The sequence below is a fragment of the Acomys russatus genome, chromosome 5 (genome assembly GCF_903995435.1).
Source record: "Acomys russatus chromosome 5, mAcoRus1.1, whole genome shotgun sequence".
NCBI lineage: Eukaryota > Metazoa > Chordata > Mammalia > Rodentia > Muridae > Acomys > Acomys russatus.
In genome coordinates this window covers 51,445,795-51,467,131 of record NC_067141.1, presented here as the reverse complement: position 1 = coordinate 51,467,131, position 21,337 = coordinate 51,445,795, and the positions used below count along the sequence as shown (strand labels likewise).

General features: G+C 43.2%; 1 protein-coding gene across 2 annotated transcripts in view; it reads left to right on the top strand.

Annotated features, from left to right (window-relative positions):
* The window catches only part of LOC127189483 (cGMP-dependent protein kinase 1-like), a 459,464-nt gene that overhangs the window by 85,531 nt on the left and 352,596 nt on the right, over positions 1-21,337 (top strand). The window contains exon 1 of one of the 2 annotated variants that reach the window (XM_051146332.1): positions 1,667-2,429. The exons of the other annotated variant lie outside the window; for it this stretch is intronic. Within the exon in view, the coding sequence (XP_051002289.1) occupies positions 2,119-2,429 (311 nt within the window). The 5' untranslated portion in view covers positions 1,667-2,118. Of the gene's footprint in view, positions 1-1,666; positions 2,430-21,337 lie in introns of those variants that run through there. 2 annotated transcript variants of the gene reach the window in all.

The following is a 21,337-nucleotide window of genomic DNA, read 5'->3' as shown; positions in this document are numbered from 1 at the left end:
AGAGAATTCCCACAGGTTAACTGAAGTTCTGGACATTTGCCTGAGAGAAGGAAATTGGCCCAGAGGAAGGATGCAATCAATCATACAGTCACAGACTTCTGCTCAAGTTGACTTGTAAGGAAAACAGCAGCACTTCAGAACCCTTATTTATTGCTATCTTTTGGAAATATTTCACAACCTATGCACTTTTTATATCACGTTCTGAGGCAAATGTACTTTAAAGCTTCCTGTTGGAAAGAATGCACATGACGTCATTTGTAGAGAGAATTAGATCATAGTCTTTGTGGAAAATGTTTAGGCTTACATATCCTTTTCATTTGCACCTCTAATTACCAAGGAGCATAAACCTGAAATTAAGAAAGAAAGGAAAAAAAAAAAAAAAAACTTGTTAATGTGTTAGTGGCTAGTAGGGTTTTTCTTTCCTGCTTTCTTGGCTCAGATACAAAATGCTGTGTATTTAAGGGAATAAATGAGCAACCCCTCTCCATTTTAAAGATAGATTTGTGTCCTTGGCCAATTTGAGAGACCAGGCAGTAGTTGTGTATTCTAGTTTAGTTTTAATGTATTTTTCTATCTGTTTTTGTTTAAGTGTTAAACGGTGGGTAGATAGGATATTGGGAATTACAACAGTATGGAAGAATAGTAAATTAAAAGTTCTCGATTAAAAAAAAAGCTATAAATTTGGAGAAGCTGGTGACAATTTAGTTAACTATTAGGCACTTTCCTAAGCATTAGGTAAATGTTTTGGGGAGTCTAAATAAGTGTTTCCAAGATGAGAGATCAACTCTTGGACTGAAAGAATGCCACCTTCTGGCCTGCAGTTTAGCCCACACTTAGAGGTCCTGGCTAGAAAAATAATAGGGAGAAGATAATGTGATGGGTGGTACAGTGCAATTACAGCTCCTGTAGTTTTCCCATCATTTGTCGATTTTACCTCTTCCCCAAAGTTGGCTAAGATTTCTCATTAACTGCTGGGCTGTCACGGAAGTAATGTTTAAAAGGTAGGGTTCCGTTTCAGTAGGAATGTTTTGGCACTCCCCTGTGGTTTTAATCCCCCACCCACTTCACCAAATCCAGCAAACGGAAGAAGTCAGGCCTCTAGGGAACCATTCGGAAACTAATGCTAACACAAATGGGAGGGACCAGGGAGCTGCAAAGGGGCCTTCTCTGGCCCAAATTCCTTTGGGGGTTTAGCCTTTGCCCCTAGAAAAATTAATTGATATGCGTTTGTCCGGGCCAGAAAAGGGAGACTAGGAGAGTGGGAAGTTAGCAAGGGGCGGGGGAAGGGGTGTCAGATTCCCCAGCCCTAACCTTCCTCTAAAGCCACCTGGAGGCCTGGGGAATCTCCCCAGGCACCTTTGCTCTCACCTTCCAAAGAGGCAAGTTTCTTTGCAAGCGTTAGACACCTGTGTGAGGCACTCCCCATGGGAAACGTGGCGTGGGGGACGCTAGAGCTCAGCCACACCGCTTTCCTCAGTGAGGCTGCGGTTACAATCCCCCCGAAGTCAGAGCTGTAAGCTTGCACGGTCTGCTCAGTCTTCCTTGATCGCCAGGAGCCCAGCCCCATTTTCTGGAGACCCGAGCCCGCTGATGCCCCCCCCCCCCCGCCCCAGTTCGCTCTGGGTCTCTTCCTCCCACCCCTCCACCTCCAAAGTAGCGCTCCAGCCTCGCTCCGCCCGCACAGCCCCAGCGCCCCCGAGCTTTATCAGCCTCCCCACACACATCGCTGGCTTCCTTTGGCGCCGGGTGCTGGTGACCCTAGCCGAGCAGCCACCGCCTCCGAGGCTAGTCCTCGTCCTCCCGCCCGCGGGTCACCGCGCCTCCCCGTTCTGCTCCCCCTAGCACCGCAGCGCCCACCGCCTTTCAGGTTCATCCTGAGCTGGACCTGTTTTGCTCATCCCTAAACCCGGAGAAGTGGAATCTGCACACTGAAACTCTCGGTGGCTGGAGCGGCGGACTGGGCATGCTCAGAAGCCAGGCTTGGCTTTGGTCTCAAGTCGAAGGAAGCTTTTGCACTCGCAAGGCAGCGGCGACTTTAGGGAAAGTTGATCCGAGAGGGGAGGAAGCCCCAAGACGCGGAGCAGCGGCAGGAAGGAGCCCCCGGCAGCCCGGAGGAGCATGGGCACCCTGCGGGATTTACAGTACGCGCTCCAGGAGAAGATCGAGGAGCTGAGGCAGCGGGATGCTCTCATCGATGAGCTGGAGCTGGAGTTGGATCAGAAGGACGAACTGATCCAGAAGCTGCAGAACGAACTGGACAAGTACCGCTCGGTGATCCGGCCAGCCACCCAGCAGGCGCAGAAGCAGAGCGCCAGCACCTTGCAGGGTGAACCGCGCACCAAGCGCCAGGCGATCTCCGCGGAGCCCACCGCCTTCGACATCCAGGATCTCAGCCACGTGACCCTGCCCTTCTACCCCAAGAGCCCACAGTAAGCAGGGTTACACGCCCGGGTCCATGTGGCACCCAGGCGGTGGGGAGCTGTGGGTCTCTGTATTGTCTGTCAGCCCCTGCCCCTCCTGCTTGCCATGTCTGTCCTCATCCTCAGAAATGTCTCATTTTCACGACACTTCTTGAGGGGCTGTGCACGTTTCTCAGGGCCAGATTCCCTGCACATCCGTTGCCTTCGTGTCTTTGTCAGATGCCAAGGTATTTTTAAAATATACATATACGTTTGTATATGCCACCAACTGTACATAGAGTTTGGATGCGTCCCAGGTGTGTGCCTGTTTGTGTGTGTGAGTGACTGTTGAATGGAGGAATCAGAACCCCGTCTTCCCCAAAGCTCCAGCCAACCTGGCCAGCCAGAAAATCCTAACTGCAGGCTCATCAGACTGAAATGAAATGCGTTGATATTACCCTGACTTTCCACGCTCTTGTGGCTCTCCTGGATTTTTCTACATGCCACCGGCACTTCATACTGCTACTGTTCAAACCTGATGTTTGTCACCATCAAAGTGTAAAAGAATAAGTCAACATACACATAAAACAGAAGAATTTTTTTTTAATTTCCTGAGCTGGATGACATTTACAATCCATAAATGGAAGCCTAGTCTGTTGATTTAAAAAAAAAATGTTTTCATAATATCCAAGAGAGAATATTACTTGTTTTCCTAAAAGAATTTTCATATGATGAGTAAAGAACACTTTCATTTCTCCAGAGGGTTCGTGCATTTTCAGGGACAGTGTGGTCAAGCACACGTTATTTCCAGTGTGACCCATGCTGTGCCTCACACTCAGGTCTCAAGCCACTCTGCTGTTGTTCTTGCGTGTTAGAGAGCACTGTAGTTCTGATGTCAGTAGGATTTATAACTTGGATGGGAACACTGAATGAAACTTGTTACACAACACTCAACCCCAGAGCCCATATGGAGAGTGTGCAGCAGGGACAGGACGGTAACAGAACCAGAACACCATCTGAGACGGCATTTTAATTAATAGTAATGACATAATTGGTAAGGCAGAGGATTCTGTTGTCCTGCTCCTAACTACATAACACGGCTGGATGACACGTGTTACATAATAGCAGAAGGTTCCTGGGAACTCTTAACTTCATAAACACAGAGAAGAAAGCAAATGCGTGGTATCTCCAGTTATATGTTTTGGGTGGGAGGGGTCATGAGTATATACTAAAAGCACTTCTGAAAACTTACAAGTTGCATCAATACATGTTGCCCCCTCCCCCTCGCTGTGAGTCATTCCGGGCTTAGCTGAGGGAGTTTGAGTTCTGTGGAGTAGGGGAGAGTTGATAAGGATAAATATTTCTGAGATTCCAACCTTGCCACATAACCATGATCGATGAGCCGATTTCAATTTGTCTCAGAAACCCGAGTGATCTGAATCCATTGGAGCTTTTCTTTGGTAAATTAATTTGCAGTTCCTGGCGTGTTCACCTATTTCAGCTAACAAGGTACATGACCATCTCTCCTGGGCTAAGTTTTGAATAATGAAAGTATAACTCAGAGACAGCTCTTTGTATCTTTAAATAGTCTGCAGGGTTGCCATTTTCATGTCTGCAGGACTTGGAGTAATCCAGAACAAAGTCTGTTCATATATATATATATATATATATATATAAAGACCATTTAAATAGGCTTTTAGATGCAGTGTGAGCAATCCAGCTGATAACTCCAGTTAAGCACACTATTTGAGAAAGTCTAAAGAAACCCCCGCTTGGCAATGAACTGTAGAATGTGGCTTTGTGTGTAGAATACGTAGCAGACTTTTGACTCTTGGTGTTTGACACAGAATACTAGTGTTTTTGTAAAAGCTCACAGTCGAAAATAAAATGAGAGAAACACAATACTTTGTAGCATCCCTGTAGGACATTGTATCTGTTGAACAACTCTGGTACTTCTTTGATATTGTTAAAGAACTCAGTTGTTCAGGTGGTATTGCCCTGTGAGTTTTGTAATTCTGAGGGATTATATTGGAGAGAATGATAAAATGTCTTCCCAATCTAAATAGTTTGGGGGAAAATGCCTGCTCTTTTCCCACACTTATATAAAGGAAACCACAATAAAACTGGTGGTGTACCTTTCTTAGGGGAAAATAAGTATATTGTATGCAAAACAGTTAACATCCTATGTCATTTGGCTGGACAAGATAGCTTCATGTAGAAATAAGACAATGTGCCAATCTAAAATTTGTGGGTTTTTTTGCATTTCAGTGTATTTGGTTTGACTTCTTTATTGTTCTGACTTTCTGGCAACAAGTGTTTATGCCTTTAATTTTGAGAACAGGTTAAATTTAACCACTTTCCTAAAGAGCAAGTTAAGTGTGAGGTGAAGGCATTCTGAAATTGATTTCAGCGGCATGTTCCTTCTGGTTTTTGATGTCTTTCCAGGAGATGCAGCTAATTGGCCAGCTGATATTCTGTTCGGTTATCTGATGAAGGGAGTGTATCATGCAGTGGTCCCTTCCTGAGGCTGCCTTTTGAGAATTATGATGTTTTAAAACTTCCTTTTTCTTAGTAACAACTGACCATTTGAGGAGAAAAGGCAGTACAAAATATAAAGTAATCTGATAACTTTTTTATTGTCTTAACAGCTTTTAGTTGGGATTTTCCCTTTAAGGGAGTCTTGAAGGAAAGTCTCCAGGGGAGGAAACTTCTGCTGTGCCTGTGAGAGGTTGGGTGGGGGTTTTGGTCTTTCACAGTATGTATAGATGTATGCTTTAAACCCTTCTTGGGTTATTTATAAATGTGCGAGGAAGAACCTGATGTAGCAAACTGGAATCTGTATTATACTGCTGCCAGTGAAATACTTAAGAATGTAAAACCACTAGAGTCTATGTTCCAAAATACAATCCCTTAAGGATGAAGCAAACAACCAAGCTCCAGCCAGCCAGCCAGTCTGTGAGATCAGGCCAGCGGCTGGTTCACATGAGCTCCTGAAATAATTTTATTTCATGACATTTCATTCCTAAAGATGCACTCGCTGTTCCCACATCTTTCCCGTTTTGCTGTCACAGCCTTCCATGTCATTTCAGTTGGACTATCTTGACTTGAGTTCCCATCAAAACTTGTTAATGTCTGTGTGTTTTTATAAAGCTGTTGCTTCTTACCCCTGGGGTGGCTTCATTTCAGAGAATGATGACATGTTCTATTTTGCTTTGTGATTGTGAAATACTTTGGAAGAACTGGAGATAAAAGAGATATGTATTTTTTCTACTTTTAAGGAGGAATTAACTTATAGAAAATCCTCTGTGACTCTCTAAACTCAGATATTATATTCCAAGAGAAAAAGTAGCTCCCTAAATGCTATGTGTTTAAATCTGAAGGAAGTCACAGAAGTCTAGTGTGATTTATAAATAGCCTAATGTTAAAACATAGATTTCTTTGAAGGTATTAAATTTCAAATGAGTCTTGAAAATCAGTTCAATACTTTTGCGAGAAACCTGTCACATGAAAAATACTGTAAAGCATATAACCCTTGCCATTAAAGAGTTAGTAAAGGACCCAACAATACTGTACAGGCCCATGCCTATAATCCCAGCACTCAGGAGACAAAGGTAGGTGGATCGCTGTGAGTTAGAGACCAGCCTGGTCTACTAAGTGAGTCCAGGTCAGCCAAGGTTATATAGAGAAACCCTGTCTTAAAAAAGAAAAGAAAAGAAAAGAAATTCAGAAAGAAAGAGAGAGAGAAAGAAAGAAAGTAAAGAAAACAAAACTGAGTAAGGTGAAATGCAGAGCAGTTCACAAAAACAGATTCCATGGGTCCTGTTGAGTTTCATGGTATCAGGAACTCACCTGAAGTACATCTTATTGCATTGCAGTAAGACTGCCACGGTTCAAGCACTTTATACATGAACGGAGGAGTGAAAGGAGTGGGAGTTGGCCAGATACAGCTCAATCCATCCGCAGAAACAGGCCACTTCTAGAGAATGGTGGCAGCCCGAGGCTTTACTAGAGCACCATGGAGGGAACTAAATATCTCAGCTTCTAGGATTTATAAAGCGGGTTAAGAGGAACTTATGCTTGTTTTTTGAATGATAAAGAAGTGTGTGTGTGTGTGTGTGTGTGTGTGTGTGTGTGTGTGTGTGTGTGTGTTTACCAAGGGCTAGTTATTAGTGGTGAAGCTCAGAATATCAGAAGGTGGTTCTAACCTTCCACCATCATTGTACTAACTAGCTAAGAATATCCAACCAAAAAAAAAAAAAAAAAAAAAAAAAAAAAAAAAAAAAACAGGCAAAGAAGACTCTTGCAGAAAGCAAGGACCGCTCTTAAAGAAACCGAGTACCTCTCTGAGCGTTCTCATTGAAAACAGCCTAGTTATGTGCCATAGGCCAGCTCTGCAGATTCCTCACATATCTGGGCAGACTGACGTAGATGAGAATGCCGTCTTGTTAGTTATTGAAATTCGTCTTCCCTGCTCTGTGGGGGAGTTAAATTCTGACCTAAGGTTATTATAATAGTTTCCAATTTAAGTTTGAACATTAGTTTGACATTACAGCCTATGCAGTGAAGCAGAAGTCATGCCAGGGCTTTATAATATTGTATGGAATTGTGTTGCCAAATGTCCCGTTAGGGTGCTTGGAAGTGCAGGCAAGTTGTTTGCCCCTAAAATGGGTCTTATAATGAAAATATGACAAGCCTTAAATAGAGTAGTTCTAGGAACTGCCTGAGAATATAAATGACCAGCTTCCTTGCTCTGCTGGGGTGACTTTCCAAGCTCCCACTATTTATTGTTTCACTAAAGAGTTGGGTATGGATTCCCGTTAGGAAAGGGTAGAATAAGACATGCGGTGTTTCCATTGTTGCAGTTTGCAGGTTATAAGGCATATGGGAACATTTTTTTCCCCTTGCCTGCCTAGCAATGGAGGGTCTCCATGGTATCCTAGCAACCATATTTGAACACCAGGCTGCTGCTCTTTCTGCTATCTCTACCATAGGTGCTGCTGCCCATCCTGAGAGAACCTGGAATTGCTGCTAGCATCCCAGGCCCTGTGACTTGAACCTTCCTGGCTCTGAGAACACAAGACAATGTGAAAAATATTCACGTGCTGAAAGCAGCATTCAGGAGCACACTCAGCAGCTTGTTACACAATCACATCTGTGGCATTTCAAATCCTAATCTGAATTGTTGAGCTGATGTTCTCTATGACCCCTCCTGGGACACTCTCCTTCCTTACACCCAGCCTTCTGACACCAAGTCTAGTCCCTCCCACCATCCTTTGTAATGTTGGCCTTCCTTCCTTGCTATCTCCTTAAAGAAATTGTTTTTGAGAAGTTAAATCTGTACCGCCTGCTTTATCTTTCTAAGTACAGTTTTGTTGGTAAGATCATGGGAGTTTTCTCACTCACAAACTGACTTGTAGATATAAACAATACCAAAAACAAAAAAACTCTGCACCTACACAAAGCAGATTTTTAACACAAGGTGGGACTAAGCACGGTGCACTCTCGGGAGTGTCTTGTTTTGGAATGGAATTTTATGATCATGGTTATTAATATTAAAAAAAAAAAGCAGGAGAGTCGAGTGGGGAGAAGATATTCCACGATGTGGGGCAGGGCAAGAGGAGCACTGTTGAAGCTACGTTATATTTTCCAGGAAGTTTAAAAGTAGCAATATACTTTGTGGACATATAAACATTCCCCAAATACTAGAACTGAGTTTGCAAGAAAGGTAGTTCTATAGCTCTGTGTGGACAAAAGCTGACAAGGACCATATCTGAAAGCTTGCCCCACCCCCTTGGGAAGTCATGCTTAGATACCGGCAAAGTGATGCAGATGTTTCTCTTCAGACCAACGTCTATTTTGACTGCTTCGTATTTTTCCTTTGAAGCATCACTTAGTCTAACATCAGAGAAGCACTGGTGTTCTGCCTTCAGCCTTCACTACAGACGAAAAAGCAGTATGTCAGCACATAGCTGTTCTGAAACAGCAAGTCATGAAGGCTACTGCTCACCACTATCATTACCACCACCATCATCATCATCACCATCACCATCATCATCACCATCACTACCACCACCATCATCATCACCATCACTACCACCACCATCATCACCACCACCATCATCATCACCACCACTACCACCACCATCATCATCACCATCACTACCACCACCATCATCATCACCATCACCATCATCATCACCATCACTACTACCACCACCATCATCATCACCACCACCATCATCATCACCATCACCACCACCACTACCACCATGCTAAGTTCCATGGCATAGTTATTCTGTGCCAGATATCTTTCCTCTGCTTAATGTGTACCGTGTGTGTGTGTGTGTGTGTGTGTGTGTGTGTGTGTGTGTGTGTGTGTGTGTGTGTGTTGAATGCATGTATCTACAAATTGTGTGGGGATGTGCTCACAGCATGAGCTTGCATGGAAGCCAGGTCTTGATGTTGGGAGGTTTTTCTTAATCGCTTCTCCTTACTGTTGCTGCTATTGTTTTTTGTTTGTTTGTTTGCTTGCTTATTATTAAAACAGTGTATATCAATGAACCTCTTGCTTCCTGTTTGGGCTAAACTATTTGTCTCAGTGCCACAGCTGGCTTTTAAGTGCATGCTGGGATACAAACTCAGGCCTTTATGCTTTCCCAGCAAGTGCATTAACTCCTGAGCCATCTCACCATACTCCCATCCTGGATTTCAATATCTCTGAAAGGCATGTTCTACATTACTCCTATCTCCCAGCCTGAGGAAGAGCATGCCTAGACTCCTAGAAGGTAAGGCTATCGAGTTCCTATCTTTAGTAAAAGACTGAGCCAGCGTTTGAGCTGCTGGAGCCTTTCTCAGCTACTACTCAGTTCCTGCGCTGCCCCAAAGCCTGCAAGGATTAGGGAACTGCAGAACCCAAGAAGAACATATGGCCTGTTCTGGAGAAAGTGTCTGTTCACCCAGAAGCAAAGAGGGAGCAGAAAAACCTTGGGAGAAATTAGTAGGACTTTCTCCTAAACACGACTGCACACTAGAATCACCTGGGGGACTTTAAAAATCTCACTGCCTAAGTTTTACTACGAATGAATTAAAATCAGAGTTTTCCAAACAATTCCTAGGGTAGTTCCAATGTGAAACAAAACTTGGGAGCCATTGTAATGAGAAGATGACAGGTCACGTTGTGTGTGTGAAGGACAGCAAACGGAGGCCCGGGGTAAATTGCCCATCTAAAGAGTAGAATGCTTCTATGGGCTGAAATCTTTATTGGCTTGCCGAAGCAGTGGTGAGTTTTATTTTATTTTACTTCTTACCTTGTAAGCGTATAATGTCTTATTGTTTATTCTCCCAAATAAGTATGCAGTTTTCCCCATAGTGTGTTTCCTCTCAATAATGTTTGCCTATTAGAAAACTGCAGCAGGAGCTCTTAAGCACAATTTTTTTTTTTTCTCTATGCCACCCGCAAGATTGACTCAGTCACTCTGGGGCTGGGCTTATGGACTAGTTATATATTTTAGTCCAGAGATGACTCTCATCTTCATTCAGAATTGAGCATCTCTTCGTCAGCCCACCGGGATCCTCATGCTGCAGATAACTTCACTCCCCATTCCTTGGGAGCAGATGCTGCTCCTAGAAGAATAAAACAGCTTCAGCTGTGTGTTACCCATCACAGCTGGCATGTCCATTTTACTCTGATTCCTGGGTTGCCTGCAACATTCCTGGCCACAGAAAGCATCAACGGCTCTGTTCAACCGGTAAGCACATTTCCTCTTTCCAAGCAACCACAAGACCTGGCCAGCTGTCACCCTAAGTTTTTTTTTTCTACTTTAGCTGGGGCAGTGGCCTTGCTAGCAGGAGAGTCTGTTTCCTTGAGTCTCAGCTGATGCTATGAAATTTGAAATTAATGAAGATGAAGCAGAGACAAGCCCCCTCCTGGAAGAGCAGTACAGGGCTTGTAGCATTTCTCTGTCTGGTATGAGATGCCTCTGCAGCCAGCTAGCTTTTTTACCCCCTTACAGATATTTTATCCTTTTAAGGCAAACAGCTTGAGCTCCAGCTGAGAAGTACTTTCCAAGGAGGTTTCAACGAAAGCAGAGCAAGCACATCAGTCTCTCAGCCCCCTTTTTCCCAGACAGTTTGGTCTGAGAGAACAGATCTGAGCAACCACTGGCAGATGAGAGGCCTTAGGTACACCTGCAGGAGGGACCTTGGGAGATTAAGAATGGGTATCCCCAGCCTTCTGGAGCTCACTTCTGTCCCCGTGGCTAGCTAGCTCTGCACTTCCTTCTTGCTTCCCATTCCCACTTGAAACTCCTCAAGGAGTTGGTGATGGTCCACAATAGGAGTCTGTTGCCATACTTCGTCCATTATCTTCTCAGGTGAGAATCAATCAATATTGTGCTTTATGTAAGTGATGAACGTAGCTAATGTAATTGCAAATGTACTCTGGTTTTAAAAAAAAACGTCCTTACAAGCAGGGTCAAGGAGGAGGAGCTTCCTTGTCTTCCTCCTCCTTAGCATGAGTATAAACAAGTGTTTAGTGGACAGACAACTTGTTAGAGCTGGTAGGTAGGATAAAGCTGCCCAGAGGATGGAGAATATTAATTACGCAGGAAGTTAATCATTAGGAGAACAAACACTTTCATTATGAGTGTGGCATTTAGTTATTAGGACCTAAATGGGAAGGAACTGAGAAATAAGTAAGGAAATAGTACAGTATTGCAGAGATGAAGAAACAGGACCACAAACACGGGTCCACTCACTGCAGTTAGCACTTACAAGCAGGACGGAGAGAGTGCGGGTTGGTGCCTGGACCCTTCTAACGTCTGACTCTGATTTCTTATTGTTCCTCATACAAAGCTGGGTCCAGTTAGTGGAGCAAAGTTACCAGTGGCAATTAAGGGCAGGCCTATGTGACAACTTCCACCTGCCACAGAAACAGTACTGTCAATGAATTCTGCCAGCTTAAAGACCACAAATGCCCTTTAAGCTTCACCACCCTTGCTGCAAGTCAGATGTAATTGATTAATTTGTCCATAAACGCAGAGTTCCTTATGCCCAGCCAAAGCATAAATAGTTTACATGAGTTTTGCTCTGGGATTGTAATGTTTCTGAAAGAGATGTGAGGTTTGTGATGTTAGAACGCTCAGTTTCGGTTTCTCCCTTCCAGCCCATACCTGCTCTTTAGAAACAGCACAGCACTTCTTCTTTTACATTGCAGAGTTGCATTATCTGGCACTCTGTTTAATTTGGTTAATTGTATTGACTGTCCACGATGACAGATTTGCCACAGCGAAGTGAAAAGACACTTTGGCTGTTTATGAAACAGATGTATTATGGCAATATCAAGATCTCACCAGATCTAGAGGAAGGAATAATGAGACTGTGTGAGGGGAAAAACATCTTGTGGATGTGCAATGCATCATCCTAATGGTCCAGCTTTATCAGTAAATTATGCTTTTGACAGTGTTTCTTAGACTGGACTAAAGGAGAAGGAAAAAAGGACACCGAGGACAAGAACAAAAAGGGGACATTCTTTGTTTTGTCCCTCGGGACCTCCTGTTACAGATGGGTAAGAAGGTGGGTTGGCCATACAGTGCTGGATCTGCAAGTGGCTTGCACACACACACTGACAGGAAGTACAACTACACACTATGTCTGCCCAGGACACACTTTTCCTGAACCATTAGTGACTGAACAACACACTTGTATATTGAGGTAAGAATGAAAAGATGGCCTGGTCTAGAGAATTGTGCTGTTGTAGCAGGTGTCATAAGTGTTGGAAAGCGACAGGTACTATATTACACTAAGCCTGGGATAGCAACTCATTGCGCCACTGGGAGGAGAGAAGCAAGGAGACATGCGAGCCAGCGCATGGCACTCAGTATGAATCACGTTCTTCAGCCTAGATAATTGCTACTCTCTTATTTTGGAACTGTTTAACGATACCAAAGCTTCAAAAAGTAAGCTCAAAGACACACGGATAATTAAAAGAAGGTTTGGGGCTGGCAGATCCCTTCACTGAAGTCGTCTTTATTTTGAGTAATGGAGTCTACTTAATAGAACATTTTCAGTTCTGTAGTGTCAGAGGAGTTTTTCTCCCAGAGCAGATGGAAGGACACAAAGTGACCGATTGCTCAGAATTGCCATTCATAGAATGCCTGGCTTTGTAGAGCTGCAGTGCTGAACATCCTCTCCCCCCTGACGTGGATGAGCAATGTTTCTCACTATAGACCTTTAAAGCATTAGAAATATTGTGAAAGAAACCATTCTAGGAATTTAAAAAATATTCTGTAGCCTTGATCACAATGGAGGCATTCTCCTCTTCTTCAAAACAGCTCTGCAGATTTTTTGTTGTTCTTCATAAAAGGAAAATATGACATAAAAAAGCATAAGTGACTCTGTCTTCTCCATGTTTTAGCATAATTTAGCATGGAGACCTCTGTTCTTTTTCTGAATGAAAAGAAAACCAAGAAACTAAGCCACCGCATGTTCCTTGAACAACAAACGGCGTTAGACTAAATGACAGAGTAGCTAAATTGAGAGAGTCTTCCTGGAACAGGACCCTGAATGTGTCAAATACCAGCTAGCCATGAATGGCTCATCTTCTGATAACTTCACAGGCTTCCTAGATTCACCAACCTTGCTTCTCACTGGATTGCTTAGGCACCAGGGTGTTTTGCTACTCATTGTGTTGATCTTTGGCGGGGAATGCCTGTCATAAAATTGTGCTTTCTTTTTGATAGCCAACTGCTAAAGATTACAGCCTATGTACTTAAAAGTAATAATAATTAAACTGAAAGAAGGAAATTTTAGACACTTGGAAGCATTACATACATGTGTTCGGACACTTACTTACATGTTTATGAATAACCAGAACACATGAATTTTGAACATGTTAATATTTGAGGAATCATGGATTATTTTCATTATAAGTTATATTCCACCTATAATATAATTGTAGGTACTTAGAGTAACACAGGCGGACGTTCTACATAGAAGAACTTAAAGGGCCAAGGTTGAGCCACTTTGACAAAGTAGCAAAGTGAGGCCTGCTAAGAGATGAATAAAGCTGAGCCAGCATGTTTCTGGGACGTTTATTCTAGACCATAAAATAAAAACACCACTCATCCTTAAGGAGGTGGCCCTGCCAGAGCAGGACCCCCTTGGCTTACCTTTGGGTGTAACTCCTCTCCCCTACCATGTCTGTGCCATGAAATCCTCAGCCACAGGTGCTAGAGCCACAGTCAGTCTTAGTGACTCCCAAGGGTTACTGCCCGAGTGATGGATGGACATTGGCTCAAGTGTACATTTATTTGTCGTGGCGAGAGTAGGTTTCTCTGCTAGATGGACTTAGAGGTTATTAAATAACATGTAGGTGAGCTCTTGCTAGTGAGTTTTTAAGTCTCTGATGACAGCTTTTTCTTTCTGCCCCTTCACTCCCATTCATAGTTCAGCCTGCCACTTTATCGCCGTGAAAGGAAGCAACATGGTTTTCAAAACTACTCTTCTTCAAGCTTCTTTCCTCTTCCGTTTCTGTTGTAAGCACCCTGGGCCTGTTCCTGTTGATTCCAACTCCTGTTTTATTGAAACAGCCCTTCGATTTGCTCATGATTCATCTCCTCATTTTCCTCTCAGAATTGAGCATCTTTAATTGGGCATTTTTAGAAAGTTGATTGAGCACCCTTGGATTCTTCACAATGATAAACGTTTCTACGGATTAGTTTTTAGCTGCTTATTTGTTCAGTCATCTGTCACACTGTATTAAGGCACCAAAGGCAGAGGGTGCTCAACTGGATGCTTGTTCTTTTCACCCTGAAACTGTTTGATACCTAAACATTGGATTTAGAGAAAATCTGCTTCAAGACACTGCCTTCTCTGGGGCTGTTCCAGCATGGGTTAGGCCTGACCAGCTGAGCTGGAGCCTGTTTATAGTTCCCACTGTCTGGCTTTGCAGTGCTGCCCTCCATCCTCCTCGGGCTCATGAGGGAGGGCTTGAGGTTTATATTTTCGTTCGCATTTGGCTCTCATGCATCCCCCACAATATGATGAATTTAACTAAAACAAGACCCGTTTGTCTCTTGCTGTGCGTTGTGTACTTGGAGCTCAAAACGAGGCTGACACACAGCAAATTCACTCTCAGATAATGGACAAGATAAAGCCTTTTAGTGTTCTTGGTCCTCGGGTACTTGGACTTTTTAAATCTAGAAATTCAAAAATGATAAACTCAAGCCACTATGTACTTGCCTTTGACCAGAAAAGTGAACGGCAGAGGTCTGAATTAGGGTACTTCAGACAACCTTTGTTAAATACCAATGCCCATCTCAGTTCCCTGTCACTCCACGTGTCTGGCCCATGTTTGTATCATCTTTCTAGTCTCTGAAAACATTTCAGTTTATTTTTCAGACCTCGGAGATAGCACAGTCTTGAGATGCCCCTTCTAATTTGAATCATCTGTGAATATAAATTATCTTCCCAAGGCACCCTGTTTATCCTCTGGCTTATTAAATGCCTTGTGTGAGGCTCTGCACTGTAAAACCTCCTAAACTGGTTAACCTAGAGAAGCAAGGGGATTGATTGCTGAGAATTACAAATATGAAAATTAGTAGCAGCTACAGGAGAATCTTTTCAAATTCTTAGTTCCTTTTTGCAGACACAGCTAGTACTCTCACTAACAAAACCCTGTCAAGCTTAGAATAATAGCTTGCTAATTTTGACTATCCAAAGATTCTCAAAGATCTTAATATTATGAGATGCTGGGGACCATCAAACTAATGATAAAATACTTTTTAATTATGTGCTTGCTTCAGTGTTAACCAAAATAAGACAGGAATTTTAAAGGTTGATTTTTGTTTGCCTATCTTCTCCTACCTCTTCAGGATGAAAACCAATAGCACCCAGTCTTTTTTTTTTTTTTCCCTTAAAACTTGTCTTTTTTTTTTTTTTTTTTTTTTTTTTTTTTAATCTCACTTGATCATATGCTTCTGTGAATGTCTGAGGTCATATTTTTGGAAGGTCTATGTGACCATGTAGCTATGGACTTTGTGAGTGATAGGAATGATATTTAATAACAACATACACGTATTGGTTATAAAATTAATATGCAAATTATTTCACTTATATCCTGATCCTGCAATATCTGAGTGAGGGAAAGAGGGCTGATCACCTTCAATTCACAGACAAGGGCATAAAGAGTCAAAGAGGTGAGACAATATAACCCCCTGACACAATAGCTCTTAACTGATGACAGTGTAAATCCCACAGTTGCCCAGACTCAGGTCAGCTTCTTCCACACCGTGTACATCCTTAATACACTCATGCTGCTTTGAGAACTCTTTGAACCCTACAGTTCACCAGCACACTTGTGAAAATGGCAAGCAGGTAGGCTCAGAATACTCCAGCTGTACTGGATAGGAACAAGTCTCTAATTTACCTTCTCTTTCACAACCAACTCCATCTGTGATACTAAGTCTGTCTCAGCTTCCTTTCCTCATTATAAATGAAGATAATAATACGTGCCAGGATGACAGCTAATATACACGTAGTCTTAATGCAGCAGCCAAACATAGTGGACTGCATAATCAGTTGCTCTTGAGGTAGTACTCATTAATTTATGGATTTTTAAAAACTGGTTTTCATAAAGGAGTAGGCCTTTATGAATGTAAAAACCTACAGGCATGTAAAGACCTATCTGCTAAGAGGAAGCCTTCGAGCCCAGTACAATCCAACTGGCTTTGTTGAGTATGACTCAGAGGACGATGGAATGACAGCAGGAATCCTACATGACTTCAGTTGTGGATTAATCGTAGGCAAGAAAGTTGAATACGGGCAAATGTGACACTCCATACCTGTGCTAGTCATCTCATTCAGCGAATGGTTCTAGGTCTACAGAGAAGTCAAAGATGGATTGACTAAGGTTGAACTGTGATGTGTATGGTAAACTAGTTATAATGGAAAAATTACACCAACCCAAAGGACAGATCTTGTGTTTGGAAGATGAAGGATATTTAGTGATGATTCTCTTCAGGTTCATTCATCAAAATGCATAGTAATTTGTTATTAACATTTGTTTAAATACCTAAGTCACTGAAAATACAAACTGTGTCTTTGATGCTCTGGAGTAAATTTTGAGGGACCTCTGCCTTAATAATTTGATTCCAATCCATCAAAAGTATTTAGTGCAAAGTGGCTTTGCTATTTTCTGAAATATTTGCCGGGAAGTTATTCACTGATAATGGATTTCTATTTGAAAACCATTTATTCCCAGCTCAAGTATTTACTGTCCAGACAGAGAAGCTCTCAGGCACAGGACATAATCTTAGCTCATAAATGTTTTCTATTAATGACCTTGATTCTCCATCTCAAGATGTCTTTTCAGAAACAATATGATTGTGGGTAAGAGCAGTGATAACAGCCTTGTTAGCCTGTGGAGGAATACATTAATGGTCTGGATAGATTCTTGACAGTCATGATGATGAGCTGGTAATGGGATGCTTTCGAATAAAAATAAAAATACTAGTTCATTGTAGTGCAAGAGAGATAGATCATTTTCTACAGCTTTATTGAAATGTAGTTTACATACCATAAAATCCACCCAGTGGTATATGCACAGTGAAGGAATCTACAGTGGGTGTGGAGAACTGTGTAAGTCCCACGACAGTCCATCATTAGAACACTCCAGTATGTCTCAGAACTACCTGGAGCTTGATTGCAGTCTCTTTCTTCCTCCTCACCCCCAGGCAACCATTGACCTGCTTGCTTCCTATCTTCATCAGTTTGCCCTTTGTGTAATCTTTATGTAAGTGAACATTTTTTTTTTGAAAACTCTGCCAATGTACTGGAGTAGCCATGTGTCTCAATTTTATGATTTATTCAATGCCGTTTAGAATGTTAAGGATCTAGCTGGGCCTCAGGTAATTATAATTACATTAAACTCCAGATCTTATTAGGGTCAGAAGATTTGTCTGGTCTATATTCTGATTGGTTTTGGAATAACGCAGAGATGGGGTGTTTTAGTTTGTGACTGTATCTGATAAGCTCATGTGGCAATGACTTGATCAATAGTCATAGCAATCCAACTTTCTAATTGTCATTTATAGAATAGACATAGTGTTCAGATACTGTCTGAGGTGTTAAGATGCAATTTGGGCTAATATTCATGGTAGGTAAAGAATATTCATGGCATTCTAGAAACAACATAAGGAACATATGATCAGAGAGAGTGGTTAAGTAATTTGCTTGACTACACAATGCTGCCAGAACCCACAGACTGTGTTTGGGACAGCCATATTGAGATCTATTTATCTTTAGGGACTATAGTAAACAGACTGCCTGCTTGACACCATCTATAGATGTCCATTGGTTTCTGTTTTCTTCACTATGGGTATATGCTTAAGGTAAAAGATTTGTTTTTAATTGTGTGTCCTGTGTGTGTGTCTGTGTGGGGTATGGGCAGAGAGGGCAGGTACCTGTGAAGGTCAGAAGAGCGTTTCCATTCTCCAGGAGCTGTTTTTAGAGGTGTTTGTGAAGCACCTGATACGAGAGCCGGGAGCTGAATTTGGGACTTCTGGAAGAGCAATATAAGCTGCTAGCCACCGAGGGATATTTACAGCTCCAGTGTGGCTATCTTCTCGGAGCTACCTTCCAAGCTTGCCCTTTTGGTTCCCATGCATCTTCTGTTATGGAGAGTATGAAGGAAAAAAAAAAAAAAAAAGAGTCAGCACATATAGGATATTGCCAATCCCTGAGGTGAATACAGGAGAGATTCCCAGAAGTGTTTGTGAAGCGAGAGGCAAGGAGAGAAGAGAGCTCTGAGGCATGAAGGGAATGGACAAGGAGAAATATAAGACAAAAGAGCTCCAGTAAGCTTGAAATGAAGGGAGGCAGTTCAGTTCTTTAGTTATGCCTGAGGTGGTGATTTCATGAATAAAGTTGGTTTTGATTAAAAGTCTCTTTAGAGAAACACTGTTATATAGGAGGAATCCTAATGGCTTCCTGTACCAATGGGGCTGAAGGCACATGAAAAAGTCTTTGGTCTTAAGAGCAGCTGGCCCTGACCCCAGTGGGACACAACTCTGATTTAAGGTGGCTGCAGCTGACTCCATTTTGTTTCATTAAAGAGCTTGGCTGGCAATGAGAAACCCTTGGCTCGGTTGCCAATCAGTCCTGCCTGCTGCAAAGGCTTCCGGGTTATGAGCCAGTTGGGAGTGCGGCCAAATCTGTTGCCTATTCAGCAGTGAAATGAGGTGGCAGCGTCAGTGTTAGTCCTTATTGTGCAGGTACCAGTTTGAGAGAATGAAGAGTAATGTTTATCTTGAGGATTAACTTCTCAGGACTGATAAAGGGGATGTCAGTGATGGAAGGTGGCTAGAGGAATCTGCAGGGAGCTGTCAGGAAAGTCTCCTAGCAGCTGCAGGGTGGGGCAGAGCGGCACTGCTCCCACCCACCTATGTGCTGGAAGACATCTCTCAGGAAGCTGTCCACATTGGCTGGTCTAGGATCCGGGCAGCGTGAGTCCAGATGCCTCTGCTAAGGGTAAACATTAGTGGAGGTAAAGCTGACCAGGGCAGAACTAGTAACAATTCCTGCTCATGGCTAAGTGGGCCCAGGGATGATGCTGGCCAAACTCATGCCACAGGTGGCCAGAAGCCACTGGTGTCTACGTTTGAGAGACTGCTGGATAGGCGCGATGCTAGACTGCTGACCGCGATGTCTAACGTCTCTTTAGTGTTGCTGCTGCTCACAGCCTTTGCTTATTACACTTAGCTGAAGCCTGGAGTTGATCGCCGACTCACTGGATGCCAAAGATCTTCAACACCTGTAAGTCATCACTGGGCTGCCTATGTCAAGTGGATCCTATACACAGATGCTAGAAGGCCCTTGCCTCATGTGTTGTGCATGGCCCCTGCTTTGGGCTCCTTGGACCCACACTCTCAATGACTGACTGGGGTTGACTATAACACTGGGCAGGATGGTTGGTGCCAGGACACAGTGTCATAGCCTGATCCTTGTAGGAGTATCATTCAAGCAGTGGGGTTGTACAGTCAGCCGTGGCAGAGCAAGTGAGTGGTGTCAACACGGAGTATCATCTGGGTCTGATCAACAGCTTAAGAGTGATATGGGCATCCTTAGAAAAACAAGCAAAACCCTTGAAAGTTGGGGCTGCAGTAGTGTCGCAGGACCCTGAGTTACTTGAGTGAAAAACCAACTCCTGGATCGAATCAGTGTGATCTGCTCAAAGGGGAAGGGGCTCCCAGGGAGCCACGGGATATGGTTCCTGTTGTTTCTTCCATGGGGATCTGAGGTCCCTGCTGCCTGGCTACTGTAGGAGTCCTCAGCAGTCCCTTCGGTACCTCTGTCCTGCTTATGGGCCGGTTCATGGCCTTTCACCTCCTTCATCCCCGGGCATAGGTTGCAACTCCACTTTCTGTTTTATGGGACTGGTATGTTCCGTTACCCTCTTTCCCTGCCATAGTCTCTTTTTAGGCTCTCAGCATCTGACACTTCTCTTTACTTAGATAGTAAGTAGGTGGGTAATCCTGATGGGGGATGGTCTGTCTCCAATATAACCCACCGGTGTTTCTTTGCTGACTTACCCAACCATTGCATGCCTATGAGTGTTGTCTGGAGAGCCCCACTTCTGGCTGGAGGAGAGGGGCTTCTCCTTTTCTCCAAGCCAGTCTGTCACCATTGGGGTCATTGGACACTTTCATCCTAGGATCTCCCCACACTATGAAAAGTCTACAACCATGCTGTAGAAAGGGGGCTTTCAGATATAATAAACTGTCCCAAGTGTTTTCTGTTAACTGCAGATTCAACCCTCAGTTGTACAAATGGTTGGAAGTCATGAATTCTATCAGCCAAATACCATGTGGCATTTGGATGTGAGGAATAGTTTTGACTAATATATAGAATCATGGTAATTAGGGGTTAAAATTAAGCATCCCCATGTGTATATATTTATATGTGTGTGTATATATATACATGTGTATGTGTGTGTATATATATACATATGTGTGTGTGTACATATGAATATAAGGAATAAGTGGTGTCGCATAGTTTTTAAAAAAATCCATGTTGGGGGGGGGGCGCTGGAGAGTTGGCTAAGTGGTTAAGAGCACCGTCTGCTCTTCCAAAGGACCCGGGTTTGATTCCCAGCACCCACATGGCAGCTCACAGCTGTCTGTAACTCCAAGATCTGACACCCTCACACCAATGCACATAAATTGAAAATTAAATAAAAATATTTTTAAAAATCCATGCAGGACAACAGAGTTTTGGAAAACACACCGTAAGTAACTGTTCAGGTTGATACCACTCCTGTGTGTGTACTTTATTTGCAGAACCCAGTGCAAATGGTTTCTACACATAGAGAGCAAAATGACCGAGTTCAAAGTGTGGGCCCCGACTGGCAGTGCCAGTAGAATCTGATAATTGTAAAACAGAGATTTTTGGCTGTTTACACAAACACACTGGGTCAGAAACCCAGGCCTGGGACATAGCTGCCAGTTCCCAACAACCCTCTAGGTGATTTGGTCCTGCCCTAAGGTTTAAGAACTCCTGAGATGGGAAGTTAGCAGGAATGGAGTGACTGTAACGTAAGCACTGTGGAGGGCAAGGAAGGCTTGTCTGAAACAAAAAAGAAGACGTTCAGAGGGAATCAGCCCGATTACACTCTGCTACAGCCAGGCATGTCCCCCCCTGTCCCCACAGCACATCCTTCTTACACACCCAAGAGGTCTTTCCTGCTCACACCAAATGGAAGGGCTCTTGCTTTAGGGACACCTGTGGCTCAGAAGTCACTTAAGCCTAACATTTTTTTAGTACTTAATATTAACTCTCTTGTTAATCGCTATTTCTTCTATTTATGTCTCACAAATCTATGTGTATGAACACGAATATACAACCACACTTCCCACTCAATCTCCTCAAAAACAACAGAACAG